Source organism: Onychostoma macrolepis, chromosome 21 (genome assembly GCF_012432095.1).
Source record: "Onychostoma macrolepis isolate SWU-2019 chromosome 21, ASM1243209v1, whole genome shotgun sequence".
Lineage (NCBI taxonomy): Eukaryota > Metazoa > Chordata > Actinopteri > Cypriniformes > Cyprinidae > Onychostoma > Onychostoma macrolepis.
This window is the reverse complement of record NC_081175.1, coordinates 18,464,638-18,492,293: the sequence shown is the minus strand read 5'-3', so window position 1 is coordinate 18,492,293 and position 27,656 is coordinate 18,464,638. Positions and strand designations below refer to the sequence as shown.

General features: G+C 37.8%; 1 protein-coding gene across 26 annotated transcripts in view; it reads left to right on the top strand.

The window, feature by feature from the left end:
- The window catches only part of rxraa (retinoid X receptor, alpha a), a 198,155-nt gene that overhangs the window by 110,888 nt on the left and 59,611 nt on the right, over positions 1-27,656 (top strand). For all 26 annotated transcript variants that reach the window (XM_058757249.1, XM_058757254.1, XM_058757250.1 and 23 more), the window contains one exon: positions 5,404-5,514. In XM_058757249.1, coding sequence (XP_058613232.1) covers positions 5,404-5,514 — 111 coding nt within the window. The remainder of the gene's footprint in view (positions 1-5,403; positions 5,515-27,656) is intronic.

Sequence of the window (27,656 nt, the reverse complement as noted above, 5' to 3'; positions counted from 1 at the left end):
CCGTTCCCATCTTACACTGTGGCCTTGTGTCCCTGTGTTTCATAAGCAGTGCTTTTTTTTTGGTTTAGACAGTCAAGAAGGGAGATTCAAACTTGTGTGTCCTTCATGAGCACCGTGGCTCAACACCTGCTGGGAGTATGTGCGTTCACCATTAGGCCATGATTTAGATTAGGGCTGCACAATTAATCGAATTTCTAATCGCGATTACGATTATGGATGCCACGATTACATAATCGTTGAAAGCCGCGATTACAAAAATAAATAAACAATTAAAAATGCCCACTTGCATTATTCTGTGTGCTTAAGAGGTGTTTGCAGCGGGGTTTAACAAACTTAAACACACTGGATAAAAGAGCATTTTGTCTAACTGATAGTAGTTGTCACTCTGTTGCGCATGATAGAATGTTAAACGCCAAACGTGTGAAAAGCGGAACAAAATAGCGGTACTTGTTTGAACTGCACGTCACACGGACCTTTTATCCGCTCGCCTCGAAAGAAAACAGCACAGCGCGAGCTTAGAGCGTATGCGTTTATTACAGTGACCAGTCACGAACACGCACTAAACAACGCTGTGAAATCGAGTAAGAGGCACTCGAGTTCAGCGCAGAGTTCTCCAGTACAAATCACCTCTCTTTAATTTAAACTAGTTTAAAGCCAAATAAATCGGAGCTGTTGTTCTCATCAACACTGAAGATGTTTCTATCCACAAATCACCCACATTTGCCATAGTTTTACTGTAGTAGCACTAACGGTAACAATACGGTGGCAGAAAAGTAGGATGTTCATATTGAGTATTATTAATGTACTAAATATGTTAAAGGAGTAATGGAATATAATTCCATTATTTTGTCAATTATTCTATCAGTTGATGTGGATTTGTAATTGACTGAATGTCTTTAGGCTACTGTTTTTCAATGCAAACACCATGGAAACCATATAGTTAGGCTTTTTTACCATGGTAATGAGGTGCTGTACTTTTGGTTATGTATAAAAGATGAGGCTGTTACAGTTTTCACAACGGTACTGTTTTTGTTAATAAAAATAAATGTACATCTGCATCCCAACAACAATATAAATTGTACTGTAAAATGTTACTGTAATTTGAAATTTCGTGTTTAATTGTAAATTAAATATATAGCTTTAGTAAACTTTTTTTTGTTTTTTTTGTTTTAGTATAACATAATTATACCATGCATAATTTTACTTTTTTTTGTTTAAAGAAGAAACCAAACCAATGTATAGTTGACATTTGAGGCTCAGTGCTATAGAAAAGCAATAAAAGTTCAGGAAGAGTGTTTTCAGCCTTTTTTATATATATATATTTTATATAAAAAATATGGCATGCAGCTTCAAACAATGGCATAAATATGTTCAAAATAATCGTTATTAATAATCGCAATTACAATTTCAAGGGAATAATCGACAGTTATGATTTTTGTCATAATCGTGCAGCCCTAGTTTAGATGACTTTTACATACCTTTATCAATACTTGATTCTGAACGACCAGATATTTTTGTATCCATCCCAGGCCGCTGATAGCTGCGCTAGTCTCTAGTATCGCTCCTCTATCTCTTTCTTCTCACACAATAAAACAACTTCAGCTCCTCCTCTTTGTGCTGGAGTCCATATCGCATGCCGGCATTTATTTTGTGATAATGACAGCCTGGCTGTCCATAATTATGTACTTAAATGACAGCGTGTCTCAGGATTATATTTCATAATGTGAAAAATGATAGGGTCTATTTTTATAAGCACAATATTCATGGGGGCATTGTCTTAATGAGCCAGTCTACTGTATATTTACTCAGTGCTACTGATTCAGGATGCTGAATCAAGAGAGAGAGACATTAAACTTGACTAATCAGGGGTTTTTGCGCCAAGACATAAAGCTTGAGTCCAGAGGAGCTGTTAAAAGACAGATTACTTGATCTTAATATTCATCAAGACTGTTTAAGATACAATCACACGTTCACACAGTGGGTTGTTTACACACATCTCTGATTAAAACCCATAAATAAAAGGTAGAATAGGCTTCTAATTCAGAAATTAAACTCTTGAGTGCTCATAATCCATTATGAAGCCATATTAGGCAAAATTCAAGCATATCTGGAACGTTTCAAAAAGCGTTTGTTTTCATTATATCCTTTTTCTTTGGGATTGTGATTGTGATTGAGAACTTCCTTTTCCCCCTCTCTTTTTCCTTTTTTGTGGTGGTGCCTGTCCTTCCGCATTACCCGTGTTTTTGGAAAAGCCGAGGTTGACTGGGAGCCTTAGCTCATGTGTTAAAGCGGTAATTTTCAGTGACATCGCTCAGAGCAAGCGGGGATGTGTCATTGTCCGCCCTTCACTGGTTACACAATACGGAATCTGTTGTGCTGAAATGAAGGTGATTCACTCCGTCGGGGTTTTAGGCAAGAGCTAATGGGCCCCACTGACCAGTCGAGCCAGGGAGCGAGGGATACGCCACAGGGAAACGTGTCCCCAATGGCCTAAATTCATTTTGATGACCGTCGCTGATTACAGCCTATTTATTTCAGCCATGTTCAAGCCTTGTATTACATGCTTAATTTGGTTTATGCTTGCTGGATTTTACACGATAGATGAAGTGTGTCCTAGAAAGCTGAAGTGTGAAAACTTAATATCTTTTATGTGCTGTTCTTTTTACTGCATCTACCAGACTCCTGCTGCATTTACGAATAGGCTTACACTTTAATCTGTGCAAATTCTCCAATAAGCAATGACTAATCACCTGATTTATAATCAGACTTATGCTCATACGTTTAACCGTTTCCTATAATCTCTTGTGGTTTTCACATGATGCTGATTGTTCATTGATGCATACTTCAGCTATTCCTTTTTTTTTTTTTAAACCAGCTTATTTGTATCATTTAGATGGAAGAGCATTAATATTCAGCACCTTCCTAAAGAGAGAGTTCACTAAGAAAGAACAATTCTATGGTATTAACTCCCTTAATGTTGTTCTTTTGATTATTCCATACTGTTCACAAAAATGACCAAAAACAAGTCAACTCAAATGCATTTTTCAGACTCTATTCATATGATTTGTGTGAGAAAATTTGAGTTACCAATAATCTTCCCCTCCGGTGAACTGTTAACGTGAAAATCGCTTCAGATCATTGAGTCAGTGAGCTGAACTCGAGAACCAGATTAGTCTCATTCATGGACAACCTGTTTAGTTCTGATTGTGAATCAGATCAATCTGTTCAATGAAAATAACTAGCTCAATATAATGATCCGTTCATGACATTGAACAGATTCAGATCTCAAGTTCAGCTCACTGACTCTGTGAACCAGTTGCAACAATTCTCGAGTTAACAGCTCACTGTAGGGGCGAGTTATCTGTCATATGACTTCAGAAGACTTAGGAATATGGAACACAAGTCTACTATTTATTTATTTGTGAATTGTAGTTCTTTGGGTTAAGTAATCCTTCCAAACACAAGTTTGCTTGTTACTGCTCATGACTTTCTCCAGCTGTTTTCACAGTTCTTTTCTCTCATATTGTCTGTATTACCTTGCCTTGGTATTATTTTTAAGGTTCCTCGTCTCTCTCTGACATTTCCACGTTTTTGTCATTTTAATCAAACAGCTGCAGCAGGCGCCTAACAGGCAGTCAGTCCGTCCGTCCGTTTCCTGTCCCATCCCCCCCCTCTTTGACCAGAACATCAGCATCCCAGCCAGCTTATCATGGGGAACTAATTCAATATCCCTGTGCCTGTTTTAAATGTCATTGGCTGAGCTCATCTGGAATGACATGTTTTTCATGGCGGAAGTAAAGGCGCTTTATTGAGCAGGGACCAGAGCGGGGGGATGCGGCTGCCCTTCGCTCTTCACGTTCGCTCCGATCCGAAAGGTCTACGAGCTTTTTAAGATCATTCGGTGCACATTCAGCGCAAGCACGCTCATCCTGTTTCTCATTGGCTCTATGAGTCATCACGCATCCTCAGCAGACTTAGACTATGGCAAAAGCTAGATCTTCAAATGTCAGTCTATTGGCTAGCATAGAGTGGTTTTATTTTGCTCTCTCAGTTTTATGATTGGTTTAAACATTATTTCAAATATTATTTTGACATTTTTATGGTTTGTTCGCTTTTTTTATCTCCAAACCGTTTCTGAAACTGGACAATTGAGTCAGTGAGTTGACTCGAGAACCAGATCAGTCTAGTAAATAAATTATAGGATATAAATAAATATAAGAAATATAGGATATTTCTCAAATGTAACTTTTGTGTTCCACAGAACAAAGAAAGTCATAGAGATTTTAAACTCTTAAAAAAAAAAAAAAAAAAGAGAACAGTTTAGTTGTGGGTGAACCTGTCTATTTAAGATTGTCTTCAATATTGATTGACAGCAAAGCCCTTGCGGGTACCGTTCTGTGATCTCTCGCCACATGGGTGATGATATCAGTTAACCCATTGTACCAAAGAAAAGGTCCTAGTGTGAGGAATGGCCTAAAACCCCTGAGATGCACAGCATGGCTTCTTACCCCGACCCCTGCAGGCATTGCCTGTATCATCTGGCCTTTTGCCCATACTGAGTCATCCGCCTCCGATCTCACCCCTGCTCCTTTCTTAACTCCCCCCAGCATTTTTTGTAGCCCCGGCTCGCATGTCCGCCAGCCACTGGGGTTGTGGGTCAGAGAATAGGGCAAAACTGGAAATGTGAGGGGTCGGCCTGGGCTAGCTGTGGCAGATAGAGGGGCAAAACACGAGGCAGGACGAGTCAAATGATGTTGCTTCTTTAAAAGATCCATTTCAAATATAAAGGGCAAATAAGCATCTGCTCTGACAGGTCTGCCAGTCTCGTATTGAAGTGGCCAATCAGAAGTGCATCTTTTACATTAGAGAGGCACAGCACGACCAGAGGTTTACCCTAAAATGTTAATTCTTTATTTATTTGCAAAAAATTTAAATATTTATTTAATTTATTTTAAATAATTATATCTAAAATGTAATTTATAATATATAAATATTTTATATATATTAAATTTTATTAAAAATAATTTTTAGTGCTGTCAAACTGATTAATCACGATTAATCACATCCAAAATAAAAGTTTGTGTGTGTACTGTGTATATTTATATGTATATATAAATACACACATACATGTCTATATTTAAGAAATATTTACATGTGCGTGTGTATATGTATGTATGTATATTATGTATATACACACACCATTTTTTAACATAATATTGTAAATTCGTTACGCTGTAGTTATTTCATGTTTTATTTGTTTTGTGCAGATTAAAGTTATATATTAATAATATCACATTAATTACAACATTACAATTATGTTGATGAATTGATGAATCGACTTTGTCATTATGAATCATTATGATGCATGTAGTAAAAGTTCATTTGCGTGTGTTTTTCCCGTAGGGTTCCTGAAACCCCAGTGCTCGATACCACCGCCACCTCAGAGAGGACGAGCAGAAGCATGCACGTGTTTCAGCGGAATGTGTGCTCTTCATCAGCGCAGGCTTTCTACAGGTAACCTATGCATATTGAGAACTGCACAATCGCTTATGCTCTCCACAGCGCATAAACTTTCAGCAATAACTTGTCTTTTGGCAGCTGTGTATCTCCACCATAAAATAATCCTGCCTTTTTGTGTGCATCAACTGTTCCCATGAAACCTCATGGTCCTTACTTTGAAGAACACTAAAGATACATGCATAAATCAATGCATTGAAGTCATATTTAGAGCCCTAAACGGATTTCCACTGTGCTCGGCTATAACTCATGCCAAATATGTCTGGTCTTGTAATATGCCTGCGTTTGCAAGAAACAAGACACATCTTGCGTGCACATATAAACACACCCTCTAATCTTAATTAGTGTCTGGTCCCCTTCATATATTTTGGTCTTACAGTGTGTGATTTACAGTTTGTTATGCTAGTTTAAGGGCTGATGAGCATGTTAGCAACCGGCCTCCTCTGAGGGATCCTTATGGGGCAGCGTTAAGGCACATTCCAGCTGTGACCCTGTGGAATGTGGGGAATGGATCAGTGTTGGCTTGTGTGTAAACATGTTTTGTTACATGTCTTTTATTGCCTTGTCTTTGCAAACATATAGCGCAGCATGATTAGTTTGTGATCAAATGATTCTTATGAACTGGTTCTTTTTAAAGAATCAATCCAAGAAGCTCATAAATCAATTCAGTTTATCTAGTTTCTTGTCTAGATTTGATCAAGTAATGACCAAAAATTTTCATCGTACAAATGCAGATGTCCTCACATTAAAACACTGAAATGAATTAATTTTACAGTTTTGGATGAGGACATGATAAGCAACCTGTATATAATGTAACTGAGTTCAGCTAACTGACAAATCAGTTTGTAGCTAAATATTTTAGTTTGATTGGACAGACGACCTTTAACATCATCAATATGTAAAATGTTTACATTTAAAAATTGATAAGCCAATTTCTTTTGCTATTCTACATATGCACAATTATATGGCTGGCTGCGTGCATTTAATTATTTACATTTAGCATTGCTTTTGCCCCATCAGAACATATGCAACCTTTTTTCAACACCACTACTGTATATTTATAAAAGTGGCCCCACACATGTGCCAGGTGCATTGTGGGGGACCTCATCCAGAGGCCATTAAAATGAAATACCATTTCGATTAATCTCTTTGATTTAGTTTTTTTTAAGAAGGATTGGTTTTGACAGTCACATCTTGGCACATTTTATTAAATCCATTTTTACAAAAGGGTTAAATGTTTGCTCAGAAGCACAAGTTTAAGGCTCTTTTATCCCTCACGTACACGTACCCATGTAATTGAATGCATGTTTTATACTCTCTCGACCCTGAAAGGCATGGCAAGCATCTTTCAGTAGCTACTACAGACAGTCCGCACACATCACTCACAACAAAGGGCTACTTTTATGGATCGTATACAGAGAGGATTCTTCGGCGTAGTTGCTTTACTTGGAGTCATTCTGTTTGTAAAAAATGTTAAATATTTCCGCAAGCTGGCGTGGTGGTCTTAAGACGCTCCAGAGAGCTTTGGCAACACAAATGGGTTTGCCTATAAAAATGATTTCTGTCTACATATTGTCTTTTCCAAAGCCCATAATAGAGCTTGTGGAGAACCAGTCTTTAAAACCCTGCGTGGTGCTCAGCAGTCTGTTCACGGTTACTGTGGAAACCCTGCGGTCTGGTGTGGTGGCTAGCCTAACTGGAGTCACTCATTTATAGAAGTAGTAATAGCTGTGCTTCTAATTAGGGAACGTGTTTCCGTAAATCTCTTCAGAGCGCGAAGATGTGTTCCGGTCTTAGCTTGTTGCTTGTACCGTGGTGACCAAAATCACACATTAGAGCGAAGAGGTTGACATGGGTTCGTTGGCGAACGAAGCAGGAGAACGAACGTCACCCGGGAAGATTTGAATCCCTGATGTGGCAGCACTTTAGCTTCCAGTGGTTTTACATTGTTTTTTTTTTGTTTGTTTTTTTACAAAACATAGTCTTACTGGAAAGGGACCGTGAGAAACACGGCGTCCGCTTTCAGTTCCAACTTCGTTTCAAAGGCGCTCAGTTTTTTATTAATATTATTTTTTAAAGAAAAGCGCTCGTATGAAGTGCGCAAGAGGGAGCACTTAAAAAACGGCTGCGGAGGGGCCTCACAATGCCGTCCTTGTGCTGCGATCTGGGCTCTTCTTGCTGCAGCGAGCAGAGGAATGGAAAAGATTATCCACAGGAATGTCTGGGGTGCCCTCAAACGCAGTGCTCCTCGTGACTGGCCAATGGGAGAGCTCGACCGAGTGGCGGGCTAATTTTTTCCTGATGAACTCAGCTGCCTGCTTCATAATGGAGTCTGATTGCCAGCGCTGAACTCACATATGGTCCATGTTTGGAGAGCCCCAATGACAGGACCACTTCTGTAGCGGGCAGAGGGAGACGATCGCTGGCTCGGATTTTTGTTGTTTCATTAGGATTGAGGGTTTAGTTACGCTCATTTCAGGTGTGTGTTTTTTTTTTTTTTTCTTTAATTATTCACTTTTCATTGACATCACTTAACTTAAGCTCCAGTTACGCCCTAAAACCGAGCCTTATTACTTCTGGCCACACTTAATTATATCGGTTGGGTCGCGGTGCATCCCATGGCTTCATAAATTCTCCCAATTAATTTGGAGGCTATTTATTGTCCCGAGCTCATGGAAACAACTTTTGCGGCCCCATTACAGCAAGTGGCGGTAGAATTAACCCCATAAATTACCGACTCATTTTACTTGTGGTGGGTGTGTTTTAGCTCGGTGGAACGTCGCCATCGGCCTACAGACAGACAAAAAGGGAATGTGGTCAGGTTTCCGAAAACCAAAGCATGTGTTTGTAGACCTTGTGGTCGCACGGGAAGGGGAAGGGGCACTGTGGGGTCAAAAGGTGAGCGAGGTCAAGGAAAGGAGCTCGTTAGCTGCAACATGCTCAGCACTCCCTGTTTTTAATTGGCTCTGGTTGCCGTCCACGCACGTCCTCGCCACTTCCTGTTGGCCTGGGGCCGCCAGAGAGGGGCCTGGAAACTCCAGCTTGTTGATTATAGAGTTGGGCCGTTTACTCGCTCTCAAATTCATCACTACTCGGCTATTTTAATGGTCTTATTTATTTAAACTGTGCTTCAAAGGTAACCCAGTGGAGAAATAACAATTTGGCGGCCATTTTTTACATGTCTTTATGTCATGTGTACTCATGTTGGTTTATATTCTCACAGTGGGCCTGCAGTCTGTCATTATTTGGGTCGTGGCTGCCAAAAGGGTTTGGGCTAATTGGATTTCGAAGTTCATTTTCATCAGCTATTTGATAAAGACCTGGCAGCGGTCCTAAAAACTCCAGCCACCCTTGGTATCTGCACCAGTGAGCACATTCCATACGTCGGGACTGTAATAAGGAGAAGCGAAAAGAAGTTTGATCAGAGTGATCTCATCTGGGAGAGACGTTTTACTTTATTCCCTCATCAGCCCCGTGTAAACACTGGAAGCAAAGTGGGAGTCATGCGGCTCGCTATGATGGATTTTTCCCCGTGACACCGTCAAGCATATTTTGTGCTAATCTGCCAGCTAATTGAAAGCAGCTTGCTTTCATGTCCAGTGTTACAATGCCCATGCTTCTTGAAATGAAAATGATGGAGGATGCATCTGTGATATTGGCTTTAAATAGATTCTTTTTTGGATCAGAGATGTCAGGCGCTGTGATCTATTAGCACAGATTGTAGTGTGTCTGTCAGAAGACAATGTAATGCAGGCCATTGAACAGGCATTTCTGGAGCTATTATCATTGATGTGATGAAGTATCTTGAAATAATCTCTAGATGAGAGAAGAACACTGATGAATATTAGAATTTTTGTATTCTAAACTATTAAAAACCAGTCTTAAATATTGAAGTGTGAAGTAGAGATCAGTTTGTAATATTTCAGTGGTTATTGTTTTTTTTTTAATATGATGATAATGAAAATTTGTATTGTTGCTCTATTTATTAGTAGTAGTATATTAATAATATGCCGTTGGATGTGTAATAATTTATTAGTAGTATTAATAATAGTAGTAATCATTGATGTAACAGTAACATCATTATTTTTACCATGGATAGATAGATAGATATTCTATAATAAACATAATTTATTATTTAATATTACTTTAATTACTTTAATTTATTTATTTTAGTATATGCTTTATTTTCATGCTTTATTTTCATAAATGACCCCTTGTGTAAGATTTGATACTAGGGTGCATGTGTCTCTTTTTTTTTCTATTTATTTATTTTCTGTGGCTAAATGAAGAGCAAATACTATTATAGACTGGCTTAGACCATCAATACAAACACACAGCCACACTTTTACCTCAGATTACTGCAGGACAACACACAACGTTGCCTAAAAAGCTTAGAGCTTAGACTGCTTGGATTGGTCAGTTTTGTTTCTTTTTTTTTTTGGAGTGTGTCTGATTTCTACAGGGATCTGTGGTGTGTGAGTGCATTATCAAGTAGTTGATTCACCATCACCATCTGAAGGTGAGCCTAGGTGACATTCAATGACGTGTGAGCTGATCAGAGCCAGATAGACAGTAAGAGTGTGGATAGTGTGAAACAAAAGTGTGACAGAAGATTTTGTGAGATGGGGCCAAAACTGAAGGAGGAAGCAAAAGAAACCAAAAAAAGGGAAAGGGTTAGAAATAGAGGAAGTAGCGCTCACATTGGCACAGTGTGACAGCAGCCGTTCATTGCGTCTGGGTCAGGAAAAAAATCGGAGAGACTAAGCTTTTGATAAATCTTTGAGCTCTTAATCTCTCTGTGCCACCATCACAGTGAAATCCTATCTCATTGTCACAGCTGACCGAGGGGGTGGGCGGGCAACAACGCCGTGTTTCGCCCTGCATCTCACTGCCCTCTGGGATGCGCAGCCTTTCCCTGGCTCGTTCAGTCTGTTTCGTCATTAACCGTTAATTTATGCTGATCACAGCTTGAGGTCACTTTTGAAGTCAACATGAAATCATAATTAACCCTGCTTACTTATTGGACTTATTTTTTTAAATGCATTTTACTGGTCTTATTGTGAAAGATTAAATGGTGCATGCAATTTCAAAGAAAGCTTCTGAAATTTTATTTTTTATTTTATTTCGTTTAATATTTTATTCCTCTCATTTAACCAGCTTTAATATAGAAAACTTCAAAATCCAGTCACTGCCTGATAGAAAAGCCTCGTTCTAAACTACAATGTTTTTTTCAAGGAATATCCTGTTTCTCTCTGAAACTGTCCAGATGATGAAGGTAAAATGGTTTGTTTATTAATACCATTTTTTAAAAGATGATAAAAATAACAACAAAGGAAAAAAATAAAGACTTTATTCAACATGTCGTTATTTTTGTTTTCTTTGCGCACAAAAAGTATTCTCGTAGCTTCATAAAATTACAGTTGAACCACTGATGTCAAATGTCCTTACTACCTTTCTGGGCCTTGAACGTGTCAGTTGCGTTGCTGTCTATGGGGGGTCAGAAAGCTCTCGGATTTCATCAAAAATATCTTAATTTGTGTTTTGAAGGTGAACGAAGGGCTTATGGGTTTGGAACGACATGAGGGTAATTTATGACAGAATTTTCATTTTTGGGTGAACTATGCTTTTAATCGGCACATAAATTTCAAGGTTGTTTCTCTAAACGTGAGTGATTCACACACCAGATGGCATTTCCATCTCTTTTGTTGTGTTTTATAACTGGACTCCAGAATGTGAACTTCAGTGAGTTAAATGAAAACAAAAGGCTGACGTTCTTGAAAAACACTATATGAAGTTTTGTATAAGCCTTTTTGCCTTTTTCTCTCTAAGTTTAGATGTGTTTATAGTGCAATTGACCGCTGGAAATGGAGCGAGATTACATGGTCTTTCCAACCGCAGTAAAATAATACAAATAAATAGACTGTATTATTTGTTTGCACCAAGCATTGTTTTAGGATCACACTTTGGGTGACATATAAAAACAATTGAAAATTTGATATATTGTGGCGTCAGAACCTCCTTTTTTTTTTTCCAGCTTGCGCAACGAGATATTGTTGCATATTTGGAGTCTTACAACAGTAAGATATTCATTGAGGCCCTTCCAAAGGAACAGGCTAATCTGGGTGATTTATTTATTGATCCTGGTTTTCTTCCGGACGATTGCGTGCGGCTGTCCGCACATAAATTACAGTAGTTATGCCCAGAGCTTCTCACTTATCTGTGACTGAAAGATCCAGAACCTTCAGAGTGCAGTACACTGGCTGTTTGTGTGTGATTTGCTTGTTTATATGTGCGTATGTTTATGGAAGACGAGCTCCAAGTGTTGTTTGGATGGATGCCTCCACTGAAGTCATCTGATTCCAATATGCATGAGCCCCGTCCTGCCAGGGACAACAGGATGCTCTGGATCAGACACACATAGGTTCACTGTGCATGCTGATTTTACAAACATAAAGTACTGATGTTCTTTAGTGCTGATATTTCATGCTCCTTTGGGATGGATGGGGAAAAAGTCAAAGTCAAAAATTGTTTGGCTTGGGCAAATTATGCACTTCATTTTGAGTGATTTTGACCCAGAAACTCATTTTGAGTCTGAATTTGAATATTCTAAACTATTTTCTGAGGTTTTATTGACAGAATTAGAATATTAAGTAATTTAAAAAAAACATAAAGGGTGTGTTCACACTTGTAGTTTGGTTCGTTTGGTTCATTTGGTCCGGACCAAAAAAGAAAATAATACATTTAGTCCTGTTTCGCTTAGCGTTCACACTGGCATTTTTGACAGCGAACCAAAAGATACCGAACCTAAACGCATAGTCATTCGTTCACAACCTGATTGGTCGGGTTGAATGACGTATATTTCGTGCCGGAACTTACCAAACACCCCAAACAATAGATATGTTCGACTTAAAGCGGCAATACGCAGACCGATCGGTGTATGGATACTTTGATGTCATACACCGATCGGTCTGCGTATTGGCGCTTTAAGTCAAATACACCGGTTTGCTGGGCTCAGTGCGATCTTGTTGCGTACATACGATTTTATTTCTACCACCTGCGGACTCACTAAGAGCTCATAAAAGGCACTTTACCTCCTCGTTGCTCCACGTTTGCCATCTACACATTTTGGTTTGGAGAAATCGCTCGTTCTGCGTTGTGAAATCATGTCGCATAGCGTCGCATCTTATCATTACTTACGGTTTTTGGTTCGTTTATAAGTATTTGGTCCATGTTGCATTCATATATCATTCGAACCACACCAAAGTTAGTTTGGAAGCGGACTACAGAGCAATAGCACCAGAGTTTGTTTTAATCAAACCAAACATGACAATTGTAAACACACCCTAAAAGATTTACTACAACTGTTCCAAATTTTGGGGTTAGTAACATTTTTTAAAATGTTTTTAAAATGTGTCTCTTTTGCTCACCAAGGCTGCATTTATGTGATCACATATACAGTATCACAGTACTGTTGTGAAGTATTAATGCAATTTTCAGGAGCCATTACTCCAGTGTCACATGATTTTTCAGAATCTTTCTAATATGCTGATTTGCTGCTCAAGAAACATTTTTCACTATTATTATTGTTGAAAACAGCTGTGCTGCCTAACAGTTTTGTGGAATAAATTTTTTTCAGGATTCTTTGATGAATAGAAAGTGACCCCAAACTTTTGAACAGTTAATTTAATTTTAATTTAATTTAATAAAAGATAATTCATGATATAAACTAAAGCTAAAATCATAAAAATTGTTACTCTAAATTACTTTTTTTCCTAACATTTAGTGTACCTTGATGTACTAAAATTACTGAAACTAAATCTGAAATAATTATAATAAAAACTATCTAGACATTGACAAAAATAAATACATTAATAAATGACAAAAACACAATTACTAAAATGAATGAAAAATATAAAAAGTTAAAACATTCAAAATAATGTTAAAATTATAATAGTATCTCAACGATGCTAAAGTAACACAGGTTTAAACAACTAAATCCTTTTGCTTACGACAGTGCACGTATCACGTTTCGCCATATGTCTGCGGATCGTCTGTTTGTTAACTGGACCGTGCCGTAGGCTTAGCAGTTGTCGTAAAGCTCAGGTGTCCTTTAGAAAGAGCATGGTCAGTTAGCTCCATCCGCAAGGGCACAAGGAAGCCGATTTCCCTTTGGGTGGCCGCTAAGAGCTTGAGAGGGCAGGGGGGCTCGTGGATGGGGTTCTGTCAGTATTTTGATGCTAAAACGATTAGACACACTTGGCATTATACACGGTGCTACGGCAGAGGGGGCCACAGGCAACTGGGGAGATTGTTTGATCCGAATGACACAGAAGCTGATCTCATGAATGGCAAGGTCAACGTTCAAACACCTGCCATCCTCGCCAACTTTTGAGGTGAAAGAGGGCAAGAGGTCACTAAAAAGAAAGATTGCGACCTTACAATGTCATACTGTACAGTTAGCAGCAGGACCGGGCGAGTGTGCTAATTTGCTGCAAAGCATGCTGGGATACAGTCTGAATGGGATGAAGGTGTTACTTGTTGGCCATGTTTGCACTGAAAGTGAATGTTTGGTACTTCTACAGCAAATGGAAATGTCTTGTTTGGTGTACCGCTGTTCAGGGACACAGCTGTGACTTTTAGAGAAAAAGGACTTTGTTGTTATTTTCTGAAAAACTTTATGAATGAGATTTTCAGTTTTTGGCCACACTGATTTTTCCTAGAGATTTGAAAATCAAATCTCTTTTTTTTTTGTTAAATTGTACTCATTTTATTTCACATCATCCATTCGTTCTGTGGATTTGGCTATACTTGGGGCTGTTCTGGAGGAATTCTTGCAGAAAGTTGACCTTTTACCGCACACAAACACACACACACACTCTCCCGGTTTAGTCGAGGCTGCTGTGCGTATGGGAGGGAGAGATCAGAGCATGTGTGACCGAGCGAAACAAACGCCACAGGGGCATCATGTCCACAAGTCCATTACAACCTGTGACATTGAGCTAATTGACTGCTGTGGCCATGTAATAACGAATATATGAAACACAAAATCAAACGAGATGCCATCAGGAATGACAGAAGCATTTTACAGCTGTTGTGAGGGGAAGGGGAAACGCACTCTAGACTTTAACACATTTTTGGTGCTATTGTTGTGGTTGACTGGTTTTGTATTTCAATTTGAATTAGTCACACTTTCATCTTTAAAACCGATGCAAGTTAGTGATGGGAAGTCTGATGAATCATTTTCGTTTTGAGCAGTTAGTTTCACAGAATTATTTCAAAAGAATTCCAAGAATTTCATGCGTTTCAGATAAATTTGTTGTCATGATTAAGCTCGGAACAACAAAGTCATTTGAAACCTAAATATAATTTGCATTTACATTTTAAATGATACAAAAATTTATTTACATTGATTTTCATTTACATCTATAGGCTGAAAAATGGGTGAATCGAACTTTGTGAACATTTCAACTGATTCATTACACAGATATGGTTTATGGTAGGTTTCTAGTTAAGTGTTGAGTGCCAAAATTCACTTCCAAATTAAAAGAAATAAATAATATTTTTAGTTTTTAAATCCTTTAAGATATTTTTGCATTGCATATATATATGTAATAAATATTTATATAGTTTTTTTTCCCTGTTGGTCTTAGGAAAAATCTTAAAGGATGCTCTTTCAGGATGCTGTTTCTTTACATGGTGCACCTGTTTAGGCTACTGAAATCCTGCTTACTCTTGAAGAATGACTTTTCCTTCTCTTTAATGGCCTACAGGGAGGAATTGTGGGTAAATGGTGTGCATAACTCATTCTAAGAAAGGTGCTTTCCTGTTGTCTCGTCTGGGTGGATGGTTCGCATTTCATTTCTAGCTGAGCTCGTCATCTATCTCTCATTTACTCGTCTTCGTTTCTTCTCCCGCTATTCTTCAAGAGAAGAGGCTGAACCCGGGAAAGGGTTAACCATGTGTACGTGACTGTAGCGAGGGCTGTTTTAATGCTTATGAAAGCTGCCTGACCATCTCAGAACACAGTGTCCCTATCTGCTAATGCTCTTCAAGCGAAGATGTCCGAATGCAGAGGAAACAATCAGGATTTAAAGCAGAGATTAGCGTAAAGAGACACCTCCGCAATGCTTTCCCCTTTTCTGGATTACACTCCTTCATGCATATTTGTGTGTACACGCAGCCTTGATTGTGTCTTTAATCTCCATCCGAGAGTGGACAACTGTTACTCCAGCTGTGCCGACAATGTTTGCAGTTTTACTGAGCAACGTCCCACATCTGATTACAGTACAGCCCTCTGGGCTATTGTGGCCTCAACAGGGAGCCGTGTGGCTCATTCCCATCATGGGTATTCAATCTCTCCGCCAACGCAGATTATCAGTGTTCACACAGCTCCTGCTCTTCCAATAATACCCGATCAGAAATGGCAAATAAGGCAGCTGTTTGTAACCCAAGCTGCTAATGTGCGCACACCACTGTTTATTAACACCTCTCTTGCCATCTGGCCTATTATATTGCGATATGCAGTGGACACGTGTGTGGAAGATCAGCATGATTACACTATAGCAAAAAGCCATGTGGCTGGCTTTATATAGCACTGATTCACCCGACACTCTCGCTCGCTCGCAGCTCAATTATTCAAAACCCTGGTCTGGTAAGGGATGCCAACCGTCCTGGTTTAGGCACTTTCCAATTCAGAGCAGATCGATAACAGGTTCACATATGGTTTAGACGCCTGGCTAGTCATCAGCTGCTATAAAACATAAAATGCGCACTAGGTTCACGCTCCGCACAATCACAGGTAAATCTTTGCCCGGCAGCAGCAGAGCCAGCTTTGTCCATCCATCTGCGGTAGTTGAAGGTCTGTCAGGTTGCAAGTACTCTCGGTGTGTTTATGCCGAAAGGAATAACTGAGTTATGGGACTTTTTTGTGTTTGTGAGAGTCAATTTCTCTTTCGTTCCTGTCAGTGTTGCTTATCTGTGGCGGACAGGTTTCAAACGTCACAAGTGGAAGAATTTTCAATCTTTAACAGGTGATAAAATGAGGCAGAATTCACAAAAGAATGACGGTGTCCTCAAGGTTGCTGTGATTGAGGACATGCAGCCAGTGTCCTTTTGTTTCTTCTGCTTGTAATCCGTCATAGTCGTTCTTAGTTCCTCCTCGCATTGATTCAAATGAAGATTACAACTCTAAAATTAAAAACCTTTTCTCAGGTCTTCTCTTTTCTAGTCAGATCCTGTTTGTCTTTCAGCTTTGAAATAAAAGCTTGTTTAAAATAATGTCACCTGTCAGAGGTAAAGTGGTGCATCAGAGCGAAATAAACCCAGTGTAATCTGTGACTTATCGCCTAACACGCAAGTAACCAGATTACATGCTTTCAGCTAATTGTGGGTCAGAGTTACAAACAACGTGTCGTCTCCTGATTGAATTGATAAGGCTGAACTCGTAAATTATAGATCACGGAAGGTTTTCACCCAACATTGCACTTTTTTCCCCCAGATACAGAATTGTGTCCAGTTGGAACATCCATTATAAACTGGTAACTATGTTTTGGAACAGTTATGCTGGTTTTTAGCTGGTCCTGGTTCGAGATTGTTATAAGATGGTCATTAGCTGGTGCCAACTGGTAGATCATTTTAAACTAGCAGCAGACTCTTCACCAGCAGCAAGGTGGTCAGCTTGTTTTTGCTGGTCAGAGGTGATTATTAGCTGGTCCTAATTGTTTTTTAGCTGTTTCAAGATGGTTATTAGCTAGTCTAGGATGGTTATTAGGCGGTTCAAACTGGTCATTGGCTGGTTCAAGCTGGTTATTATCTGGTCCGTGATTGTTAAGATGGTCATTAGTTGATGCAAGCTGGTAGACAATCGTAAACTAGAAACAAACTAGCTACCAGCAGCACGAAAGGTGGTTTTTGGACTGTGGTGGCTGGATGATTGATATTAGATATATAGATATATTAGATATTAGAATTTTTTTAGCTGGTTCAGACTGTTTTTTTTAAGCTGTTTCAAGATGGTCATTAACTGATCCAGAATGGTTTTTATTTGGTTCAAGCTAGTCATTTACTGGTGCAAGCTGGTCTAAGATGGTTATTAGCTAGTGCAAGCTGGTTGACCCTCTCAGACTAAACAAACCAGCTATCATCTGTACTGGTGGTCAAGCTGGTTTTTGCAACATGATGGGTGGTTGACCAGCTTGGACTATCTGATAACTAGAGTAAAAGAACAAATGACCTGCTTGCTAGAAACCAGCCACCATGTTAAGCTGGCTTTTCTAGCAGGGTGGTGAGTGAAGGTGCTGTTTTAGGGGTGTTGGTTAAAGTTGGCATGTGAACATAGCCAGTTTTAATACCTAGAGTGACAAAGATCTCAGAGCAAAAGAGGATTTTGAACATTTCACTTCTCTGCTCAGTGTTCTGTTTTTAATTAAATCTCGCTAAACAACAACAACAAAGACAGCTGCAATTTGCAATTTTAATGCTATCTGAAATCTGTTTTATGTGCAGAGAATTGAAAGTGGTCACAAATGTGTTTTACAACTCCCCTCAGACAGAAGTGTACAGTATTTGTAAAAATGCCATTTTGAGCATGTTTTGTCTCTGTGCAGTAATACACCTGAACATAGTTTGTTTTCATTAGCTCTGTTGCCTTGTTGAGCGCAGTGGTCTTCTTTTTTTCATTTTCTCGCTGTGGACATCCAGTCTATTAAACTTAACAAGGCTTTTGAGCAAGAGTTTATACACACTGTGTGTGTGCACGCACGTGTTAAAGAATGAAGGAACGAGACTGCTGTCAAGATCTGTGTATGAACGAGTGTTCTCATAAAACCTGCATCTATAAGTGTGTGCGTATCCCACTGTGCTTCTCTCCAGGAAGAGAGCCTAGAGACTTCCTGTTTGTGCTAAGAGTGAAAAGAAGAGCCTGAGAAGTTAAAGCAGACACAAATGTGATAAAACACACCCACATGCATACACAACTTCATTATGTGCAATATTAACACACAAAAAGAGATTCTGTTTACTGCTGTTCAGCTTAAGTGGGACAATCTACATACTTTTATTATATTTTTTTATATTATTTACTTCTTAAAATGTAGCATGCGGAGTTCTTTTCTCATCATATTTTTTAACAGTATATTTTAGATAAAATTGTTTTACTGTTGTTACCATGCATCTTTTTTAGAAATGTTCAAAGGGTTTTCATTTCGTCAACAATAATAGAAATGAGATGAAAGGATTTTGTGGGTTTTTTTGTGAGTAATTTAAACAAACAATTTTATCTGTAATGTGTGTAATTGTGTGTTTGTGTAAACACACTAATATTCCCCAAACACAAACAGAGCTCAAATAGTTTATTTAAAATAAAAATATTTTCATCTTTGTGATACATATTTTCTTCTTTGGAGATTCTTCTTAACGATAATAAAAATAGCTATAAAAATCATTGTGATTAATTAGTTTTTGCCTGTAATTTAAACAAACATTTTTGTATCATATATCCCAAACACAAACACACCGTTTATTTCAAGTAAAGTGTAGTTGTCTTTGTGATGCATATTTTTCTTTTTCAAAGTTTTTTTTTTCTTTTGTCATCAATAACAAAAACTAGAATCAAAATATTGTGCTGTCTGTGAATAATTTAAACATCTCGGATAGTTATTTTAGTAAAATATATGCATCTTTGTGATGTCTTTTCATCCTCAAAGGTTGTTTATTTTGTCAACAATAATGAAAGCGAGCTGCAGCATGATGATAATTAAATGTTTCTGTCCTTAATTTAAACAAACATTTTCATCAGTGATGTTGTTGACGAGATTAACACTGATTATTGAGTCTGCTACATATACACACTCGTGCTTCAAACACGAACAAACCTATATTTTGCCAACAAATGCATAAAAATGCTTTAATTTCCCCAGATAATCGCTTCAGTCATTGGGCCTGTTTACAGTCAAACTAATATTCATTCTTAGACATTTCCACATCTGTTTCCAAATACATGTGAATACAGCAAGCCATTAAATGTTCACTTTTCTTCTGTACCACAAAGGAGCTCTGCAGGCTGTCATTTATCAGGACTCTGGGCTCTTTGTTGTAATTGACATGTAATCCGTCGGGCCTTTTCTGCAGAACAGATGTCACAATTGTTGGTGCCGTTGCTCATTGCTTGAGCTCATTGCTTGCAGGGAGAGATGGCGGAAAAAGCAAAAGTGGTTTAAAGCCTATCCCTTCGTACATTTCTAATCACAGGCATACAGCAACAGAGGCTTTTGCAAGCTTCAGATAACGCACTTCATCGCAGACACAGAGTCGCTCTGGACCACTGAGTCAATAGAGATGCTCCGGGCTTTTTGATCTCCTCCTTTTGTTGATAGAATGAGTGCAGATCGGTTCGAAAGACATTAACCTTTGCCTTCTGGGTAATTCCCATTTATCTTGCTTCATTGTGCAGTTGATTGGCTGAACACACAGAAGTAATGGGGACGCAGGAGAGGAGACACTGACTCACGATCTCCAAGCAAGCAGCCATACACCAGCTGATTCCTTCTGTTGTCAAGCCTTCATCGTTTCATTGCTCTTGGCTGATATGTTTCTATTTAAAGGGTGCAGTTGTGAGTCCCAAATTGTTTTAAGCACACTTCTAGGTGGTTTGGTTACTGTCCAAAATCTATTATATTCTGGGCCTTAGATATCACTTTGATTTTTCTTTCAGTGTAATTCTGTGAGATTGTTTATTGTCCATTAAGCAAAAATTGTTGGTCCGATCGCTTGTAGTTGACGTTCTTCATATTTCAGCCTACGAATGGCTTACTTACAGTTGCTGCTGCACATTAAACTGAGAGAAAGTGTTTTAGCATTAAAATATGACACTTCATCTTTAAAGGCTGGTTTTTCGATCATTCTTTAAAGGCTTTTTTTAGTGACAGGTGGTTTAGTTTCCTCGCAACACTGAGAGATGTTTGGTTTGTGTTCTGCGAGGCACTTTTTCCCTTCACCTGCTTTTAATGCTGTCAATTAAAAATGATTTGTGAGACTCAAGTCACCATGACAGTGCTCTGGATCAACAAATTATTTTCACTTAGACAAGTAATCCATCAAGTTAAATAGGATGCATTACCGATTTAAGATTCCGCTGTCAGTGCACATATCCGTGTATTTGTTCACATGTACTTGAGCTCGTTTGTCAGAGCTGTCAATTGAATTCAGGGTGCCAGGGATAAATATTTTAAATGCACAATGTCTTCTGCCTAATACTAGAAAAATATAATATATTATCCAAAAATATAATATAATGTAATATAATATAACATAATATAATAATAAATTCATGTATTAATGTCTATTTACTAATTTATGTGTAATATTTATAAAATATTATGTCTTCTATAATATCTATAATATAATTATGTCTTCTAAAAAATAAAAAGTTGAGAAAACTTAAAAAGTTTAAGTCAACCAACTTCAGGACATTTTGAGTTTTTCTTAAGTTGTACTCAGTTTAAACAACAAAAGTTGAGAGAACACAAAAATCTCCTGAAGCTGGTTGCCTTAAACTTAAGTTTTTTAGTGTAGAAGAATCTAATATATTATCCAAAACGTGTAATATAATATAATATAATAATACATTCATGTATTAATGTCCATTTACTAATTTATATGTGTAATATTTATAAAAACCTGATATAAATATAATCCAAAAATATAATATATCATAATAAAAGAATGTTTTTACCTAATACTATACAAATCTACTATTTATTTTCCAAAAAATAATATAATATAATATGAATTCATGTATTAATGTCTATTTAGTAATTTATTTCTATAAATGTATTCGCTTTTAAATTGTAATGTAACAAATTATATATACCACTGCACCCCACATATATATATATATATATATATATATATATATATATATATATATATATATATATATATATATATATATATATATGTGTATGTGTGTGTGTGTGTGTGTATGTATATGTATATGTATATATATATATATGAAGAGTTCATTTGCAAAAACCTATAAATCCATTTTTTTTTTTTTTCTTTTTTCCAGAAATCACGTTTTTTTTATTGTGCATTCCAATATCAATCAAACTGCAGTTGGGTTGTTTTGATTAAGTAATAATAACTTAAACAAATACAGGTAAATTACAAAATTAAAGTTAATTGAAAGCATTTTTTTTTTTTTTTACATATTAAAAGTTTGTTTTATAGCAAAAGCAGATAACTCTAACAGTCGTTTTTTGGCAAAAGCAGATAACTCCACATTTCATGTTTTAGAGTTTTAAAAAAGCACTCGTTTAATCTTTGTAATCTCCTCAGATGACAATGTAGATGCCTGAGAAATGTTGTTGTTGTTGTTGTGATCATAAACTGTATGGATGTGATTACACGCAATACAGAGCTTTTCCCTCACCATTGTAACGTACTGCTTTTGCAGGGCTCCGTGAAAACGTTTCAGCTTTTATTTTCCTTTTTCGACCCTTTAGAAGATATCACAGTTTCATCAAGTTCGTCGAAATTATCCGTCCTCTTTTCCACTTTTAGTCAGCTTTGACAAACTCCTCTCAGCTAGCAAGTCTTTTCAAAGTGAAAGTAGCCTTGGCACCTGACCTGAATATAGTGCGCTGATTCGCTAGAATGGACTCATCGGCTTCTGTTCAAAAACAACAAGGGCGCTTGTCGGCTTCTGCAGTAAAACGTGAACTTGCGACGCCTTGAAAGTGGACAATACCGACTTTTTTTGACAAAACGTGTTTAGGGTTCAGATCGCGCTATATGTGGAGAATAATGCATGGCAATCAGCTCTTCTTCTTTTTTTAAGTGGCGTTTATTGGTTTTTGCAAATGAACTTCATAACTTTAACACACATATACATATATATATATATAAAATTCATGTTCCTTTTACACTTAATGTTGTCACATTTTCTTGGTTAAATAAACATTACATAAAGAAGAGAGAACAAATATAATTCTATTTTGGATTTGATTAACATTATTTTTTATTTTATGAAGGGAGGCAAGCCTCCGCTGTAACTAGAGCTGCGGTTGTCCCTGTTGGGCAGTGTTACTTTATAAAAACGAGTGACTTTTATACTTTTAATGTCATATTTAGTAATATTTGCGTTGTTTTATTTTTGTAATATATTTTCTCGACCAGTTTTTTGACGAGACACTGCCTCCCTTGCCTGCTTCCTATATTTATTTATATATATATATATATATATTTTGTTACTTTAATATGACAATTTATTACATAAATATATATATTACATAAATTGAAATATTTTAATAGTTTGTATCATTAATATAATCTAGATTTAACTCCATTTCAGGAGCTGCATACAGTGAAATTACTTTGTCGCGAATGATGACATTTCCCACTCTGAGGTCTCGCTGCTTGGCCCTGTCAACACGGAGGTCTCCTGCTGCATGCCTGACTGAATGACTCAATGTTTAGCCCTCTCAACCCTCCTGAGACATCAGATGAGGGTCGCTGAGGGGCCGTGACCCTTAAGCCTCAGTCGCTCTGTTAGCCCCTGTCAGCGTGAAGTCATACACTCCTCGCTGTTTGTGTCTCGTTGAGAAGCTATGACCTGGGTCTCTCAACTTAACGCCTTGGCTGTCTCATTTTCCTTTCTAAGGTGGAAAGAGCAGGAAAAGAAGGTAGAAGAGAGGTGAGGGGGGGCTTGGGAGGAGACTCCGATAGTCTACCGAGGATTGTGGGAACTTGGCGATAAAGGCTGAAGCTTAATCCCGCATAAAGCTGGTGTGTGTGAGACTTCAGTGCTCACACAAACCTTTCGTGATCATTAGGAACGAGTTGCGTGCCTGAGTTCATTTCCTTACAGGTTATTTCTGAATAGTTTGGTTGTTGTTTTTTACGTTTCTAAATCGTAGTTATTTAGTCTTCTTTAGCATTCATTTGCTTTTGAACTGTGTGTGGTCTGAGGTATTCTGAGTGTTGTTATCACTAAACACTCCCGATGAAGGCCTGCATCTGTTTGTGTGTGTGTGTGTGTGTAAGAGTTTTTTTTTTTGTGCCAAGCCTTTACTGGAATTTGGAGCAGGAGCTGATCTTGTTTTGCTGCTTTATGAGTCTGAGTGGATGTCTGTAATTGAGGTTATGGGTGATTAAACTCTCTGTGCCCCACACAAACCTCTAACCAGCCATCAGTCAGTGTCACCCGCCGTGCTCTGCGCTCAGCCTGGGACTGACTGACTCACCCGTGGCCCCCCTTCCACTTTGCATGCTTTGTAGAGTCAGATTGGCTTGAAATCGAAACAGTTTAGTGTAACATGACGACCTTATGTGTGCGTCTATAGAGACTGTTTGTGGTGTTTGCCTTTTCTGTGCATTTGCATGTATTATTCCAGAGGGTTAAAAAAATAACCATATTAGGCATTTAAACAGTGCACATTACTCTGCATATGAGTTGCATGTATGTATATATTTAAAATATGATATGTATATAATTAAAATATAACATACATTTTTTTGATCTTGTTATTTTAAGTACTTCAAATCATATATATATATATATATATATATATATATATATATTTATTTATTTGTTTATTAATTTTTATTTTTTTTACATTGACATGTATACTTCGACCATTAATGAAGTATAGATAATGTATAGATGAAGTAATTTCTTAATCAAATGCATTGTGTATTCAGACAGAGTGTTTTTGGACAATTAAAGTCAGAGATTTATTATTCTGCATGTGCATTTGAGTATTTAAACTCTTAAGTGTGCTTGTATAAGCATGCATATATAATAAGGGTGCATATACTGTAAATATAGTGTGCATGAAATTGGTTTTGTCTTGTGCAACTTCTCTAGCATTTTGTTTGTGTTTTTGCATGTGCATGCACATGGTATTTTGGTATTGGGATTGCCAGAGGCATGATGATGTTTGCTGGCCTAATTGGCATGTTAATGCAGACGCTGTGGGTGGGAAGGGATATGCTGGAAGCTAATGTGTCTTATCAGGACAGGCGGTGAGTGACCGCGGGGGGAGACCTGTCCTCCTCGGCTCCAGAACCTCAGCTGCGTCTGCAAGGCCTGGGATTTATACACACACGTGTCTGCGCATACATGGATGTTTGTGTAGGGGCGGAGGGGGGTCTCTGTGCTTCGATAAGAGTTTGTTTATGATGTGTCTTTTGGAGTGTAGCTGTCTTCATTAGCCTTGTGTGAGGGAGAGGGGTGAGTTTATTGAGTCTGCAACACAGAGTGACATCAGGTCAGCTGTGCTATATAATTTCTGCATGTAGTGTGTGTTTATTGTGTGTGTGGGTGCTAAAACTAGGCGGCCTGGATGGTTGGGTTAAGATGTTGAGTGTGTGTGTTATTTTATGTTATTATAATATATAAATATATATATATATATATATATATAATATGAGAATGAAACTATTTTTGTTTTTTTTTAAATATCATGGATTAAATCATTCAAGCTGAGCAAACCATGTCAATAAAAAAAAAGTCAAATTATTTTATTTATTTATTTATTTTAGATATTTATTGACTTGGACAAATAGTCATGAGGGTCTACATGGATGCTCTCTTTTATATTTATATTACATTAATTTACTTTTTTTTAAAAATATGTTTTTTTAGTCACTTGTTTTTGTGAATCAAAACGGCCTTTAAAGTGTTTATCTGTAACCATGTGAGCACTTCAAGTGAAAGATTTAGCACAGTGCCAGTGGATTTCCCATCTTTTCTTTTAATGGTATTTTTGGCTCTTGAATATGGGAGTCGATGTTCTGCCTTTCACATCACAGAAGCGTGTAATTTTCTATATTACAATGTCAAGTCGCTCATTTCAGCTACAAGAGAAGGCATGTAATGTGAAGTTCATCCTTTTCTTCTGAGTCATATGTCAGAATCGTTCTTTTAATCTGCCGTCTTACTGTAAGCCAGAGCGGTAAAAGCTCTCACAACTTGTGGAAAAACCCTGGCGAAAGCTTCACTTTAATGTCCTTTTCAGCTTCTTTTTGTGTTTTTTGGCCTCTGTCCAGAAAAAATGGAGGGAGAAGGGAGGAACGAAGTCAGCAAAGCCCATGTTTGCCGAGTGCCAGTCGACGGCCCCTCGGTTTTGCTGAGGTCAAGATGTTTGAGAAGCGTCAGGTGGTCCGATGTTGAGAATTTGTGAAGGTGTGTGTTTTCAGACCACTCCATGCCTGGCATGAACGTCTCTCGTCCCACAGCCCAACTTGTAGCCAATCAAGACTCAGAATTTATGGGCATATTCCAGCAAGCCAATGAAAAACACCTGCCCGCTCAAGCATTTCCCCAGGTGCCAATCATAACACCTCGTACTGTGGGTTTACATGAGTTAGCCCGTTATAAATTGGGCACGGTGGGCCCTGAGGAAGCATGAAATATGAATTCAATCATAAAAACGGTTCAGAAAAGCGAACAGCGCCACGTTACATCATGAAACGCTAATGTTCCTGTTTGGAAAAACAGCCGTCAATAACACTGAGAAGTCATTGTTCTGTAGAGAGAAATGAAAATGTGACTCATGGAATTCAAAAGCATTTACAGTGTAAAAAAAATGAAGGACGGCTGGTTTTAAAGTGTGTGCCTGAGAGAAAAAGGGACAAAATCTTCTAGTTGAAATAAAAATAGTTGTTTTAGCCCTGCCGTGGGCCAACAAACGCGCCAACAGTAAGCCAAAATGTGCTTATATATGCAGCTGACTCTTTGTCTCTCGTATCTCCTGTCCTTTAGGAATAAAGAGGACATCTGACGTCCCTCTCAGGCAGATGACGAGTGTAATTCACTTGGACAGGTTGAGCTTTTAGGCACATGTACTTCTTTTGACACGGCGCGGACTGGGCTATCCGTTTTCCTGCCTCCACTTGATCAAAAGTGCATTTGGTTTCATACGTCTCTGTGTGACAAAAGCTGCCGTTTATTGCTCTCACAGTCTATGCACTCAAAGGTCTTTCCGACTTTTTACAGAAGGGCCGGTTGAACCAACAGAGCCCTCTTTAAAGTCGCCCTGAGGTTGATTAGCCTTAAGAGGGGCGAATCGTTTGAAGTGGTGCTTTTTCGGGGCAGTCCGCCTGGAGTTACGATAACAGCGGTTTGTTTGCGTCCACGGCACGGCTGTGATAGGTGTCAAGAGACAAAGCTAATTGGACATGAAGTGTTTTACAATGAAAAACGCATAGGAACCAGAGTCAGTATTCACCTCACATCGCTCGGAATAAAAGACTCTTTCTGAACCCAGTTTATCCCGGGCCCCAGGGGACTCCCTCTGATGAGAACTAGAGAGAGACAGAGAGCGAATCCCTGATAGCGAAGTCAAAACTCTCAGCGGTTTCTGCTTTTATTTTGAGAAGAAAGGGACTCACAAAAATGGCAATGATGGTGCTAATTTCTGTGATTTGGTTACTTTTAGAAACATTTTTCCACAGTGGATGTTTTTCAAAAGTTTTGATGCTTGATGGTAGTGATGTATCAGCCGTTTTGAGGTTATCAATAACCTTTTCTGAAATTAAAAAAAATAAGCTAGTCACTAGGTCATAAATATATAACACATAACAAATAACACTATATTTTGGTATATTTGCCATTTATAACAGTCATTTGTTTATTTTTATTTTTTATTCCACTATCGGAAATGTATTTAATTATATAAATGTATTTAATTAATTATATATAATTATATTTATTATAGTTTTATTTATCATATTATATTTATTATATAATTATATATATAAATAGATAGATATACACACACACACAGACATAAATATATACATATACACACACACAACTGTATTTCTATATATATAAGAAATTATTGCAGCCATATTTTTAAATATTACAAATTTTATTCCCAAAATAAGTGTAATTGGTGCTATAGAGAAATATGCAATATAGTGTGAAATAAATGTATAAAATAAGACAAAGAAAGAAATGAAATCAGCAACACATCTCTGAAATGTCATTAGTTTTTTTTATGAGGTGTACAGCATGTGTACGTGTTTGTTTTGTTTGGGAGTGGATGTGATTTTGGGTGGGATTCTCATTATTCATAAAGAACATACTTTCCTCGCTAATGTCGGTCGTTTGTCTTGGAAGTGCAGCCCGCTGG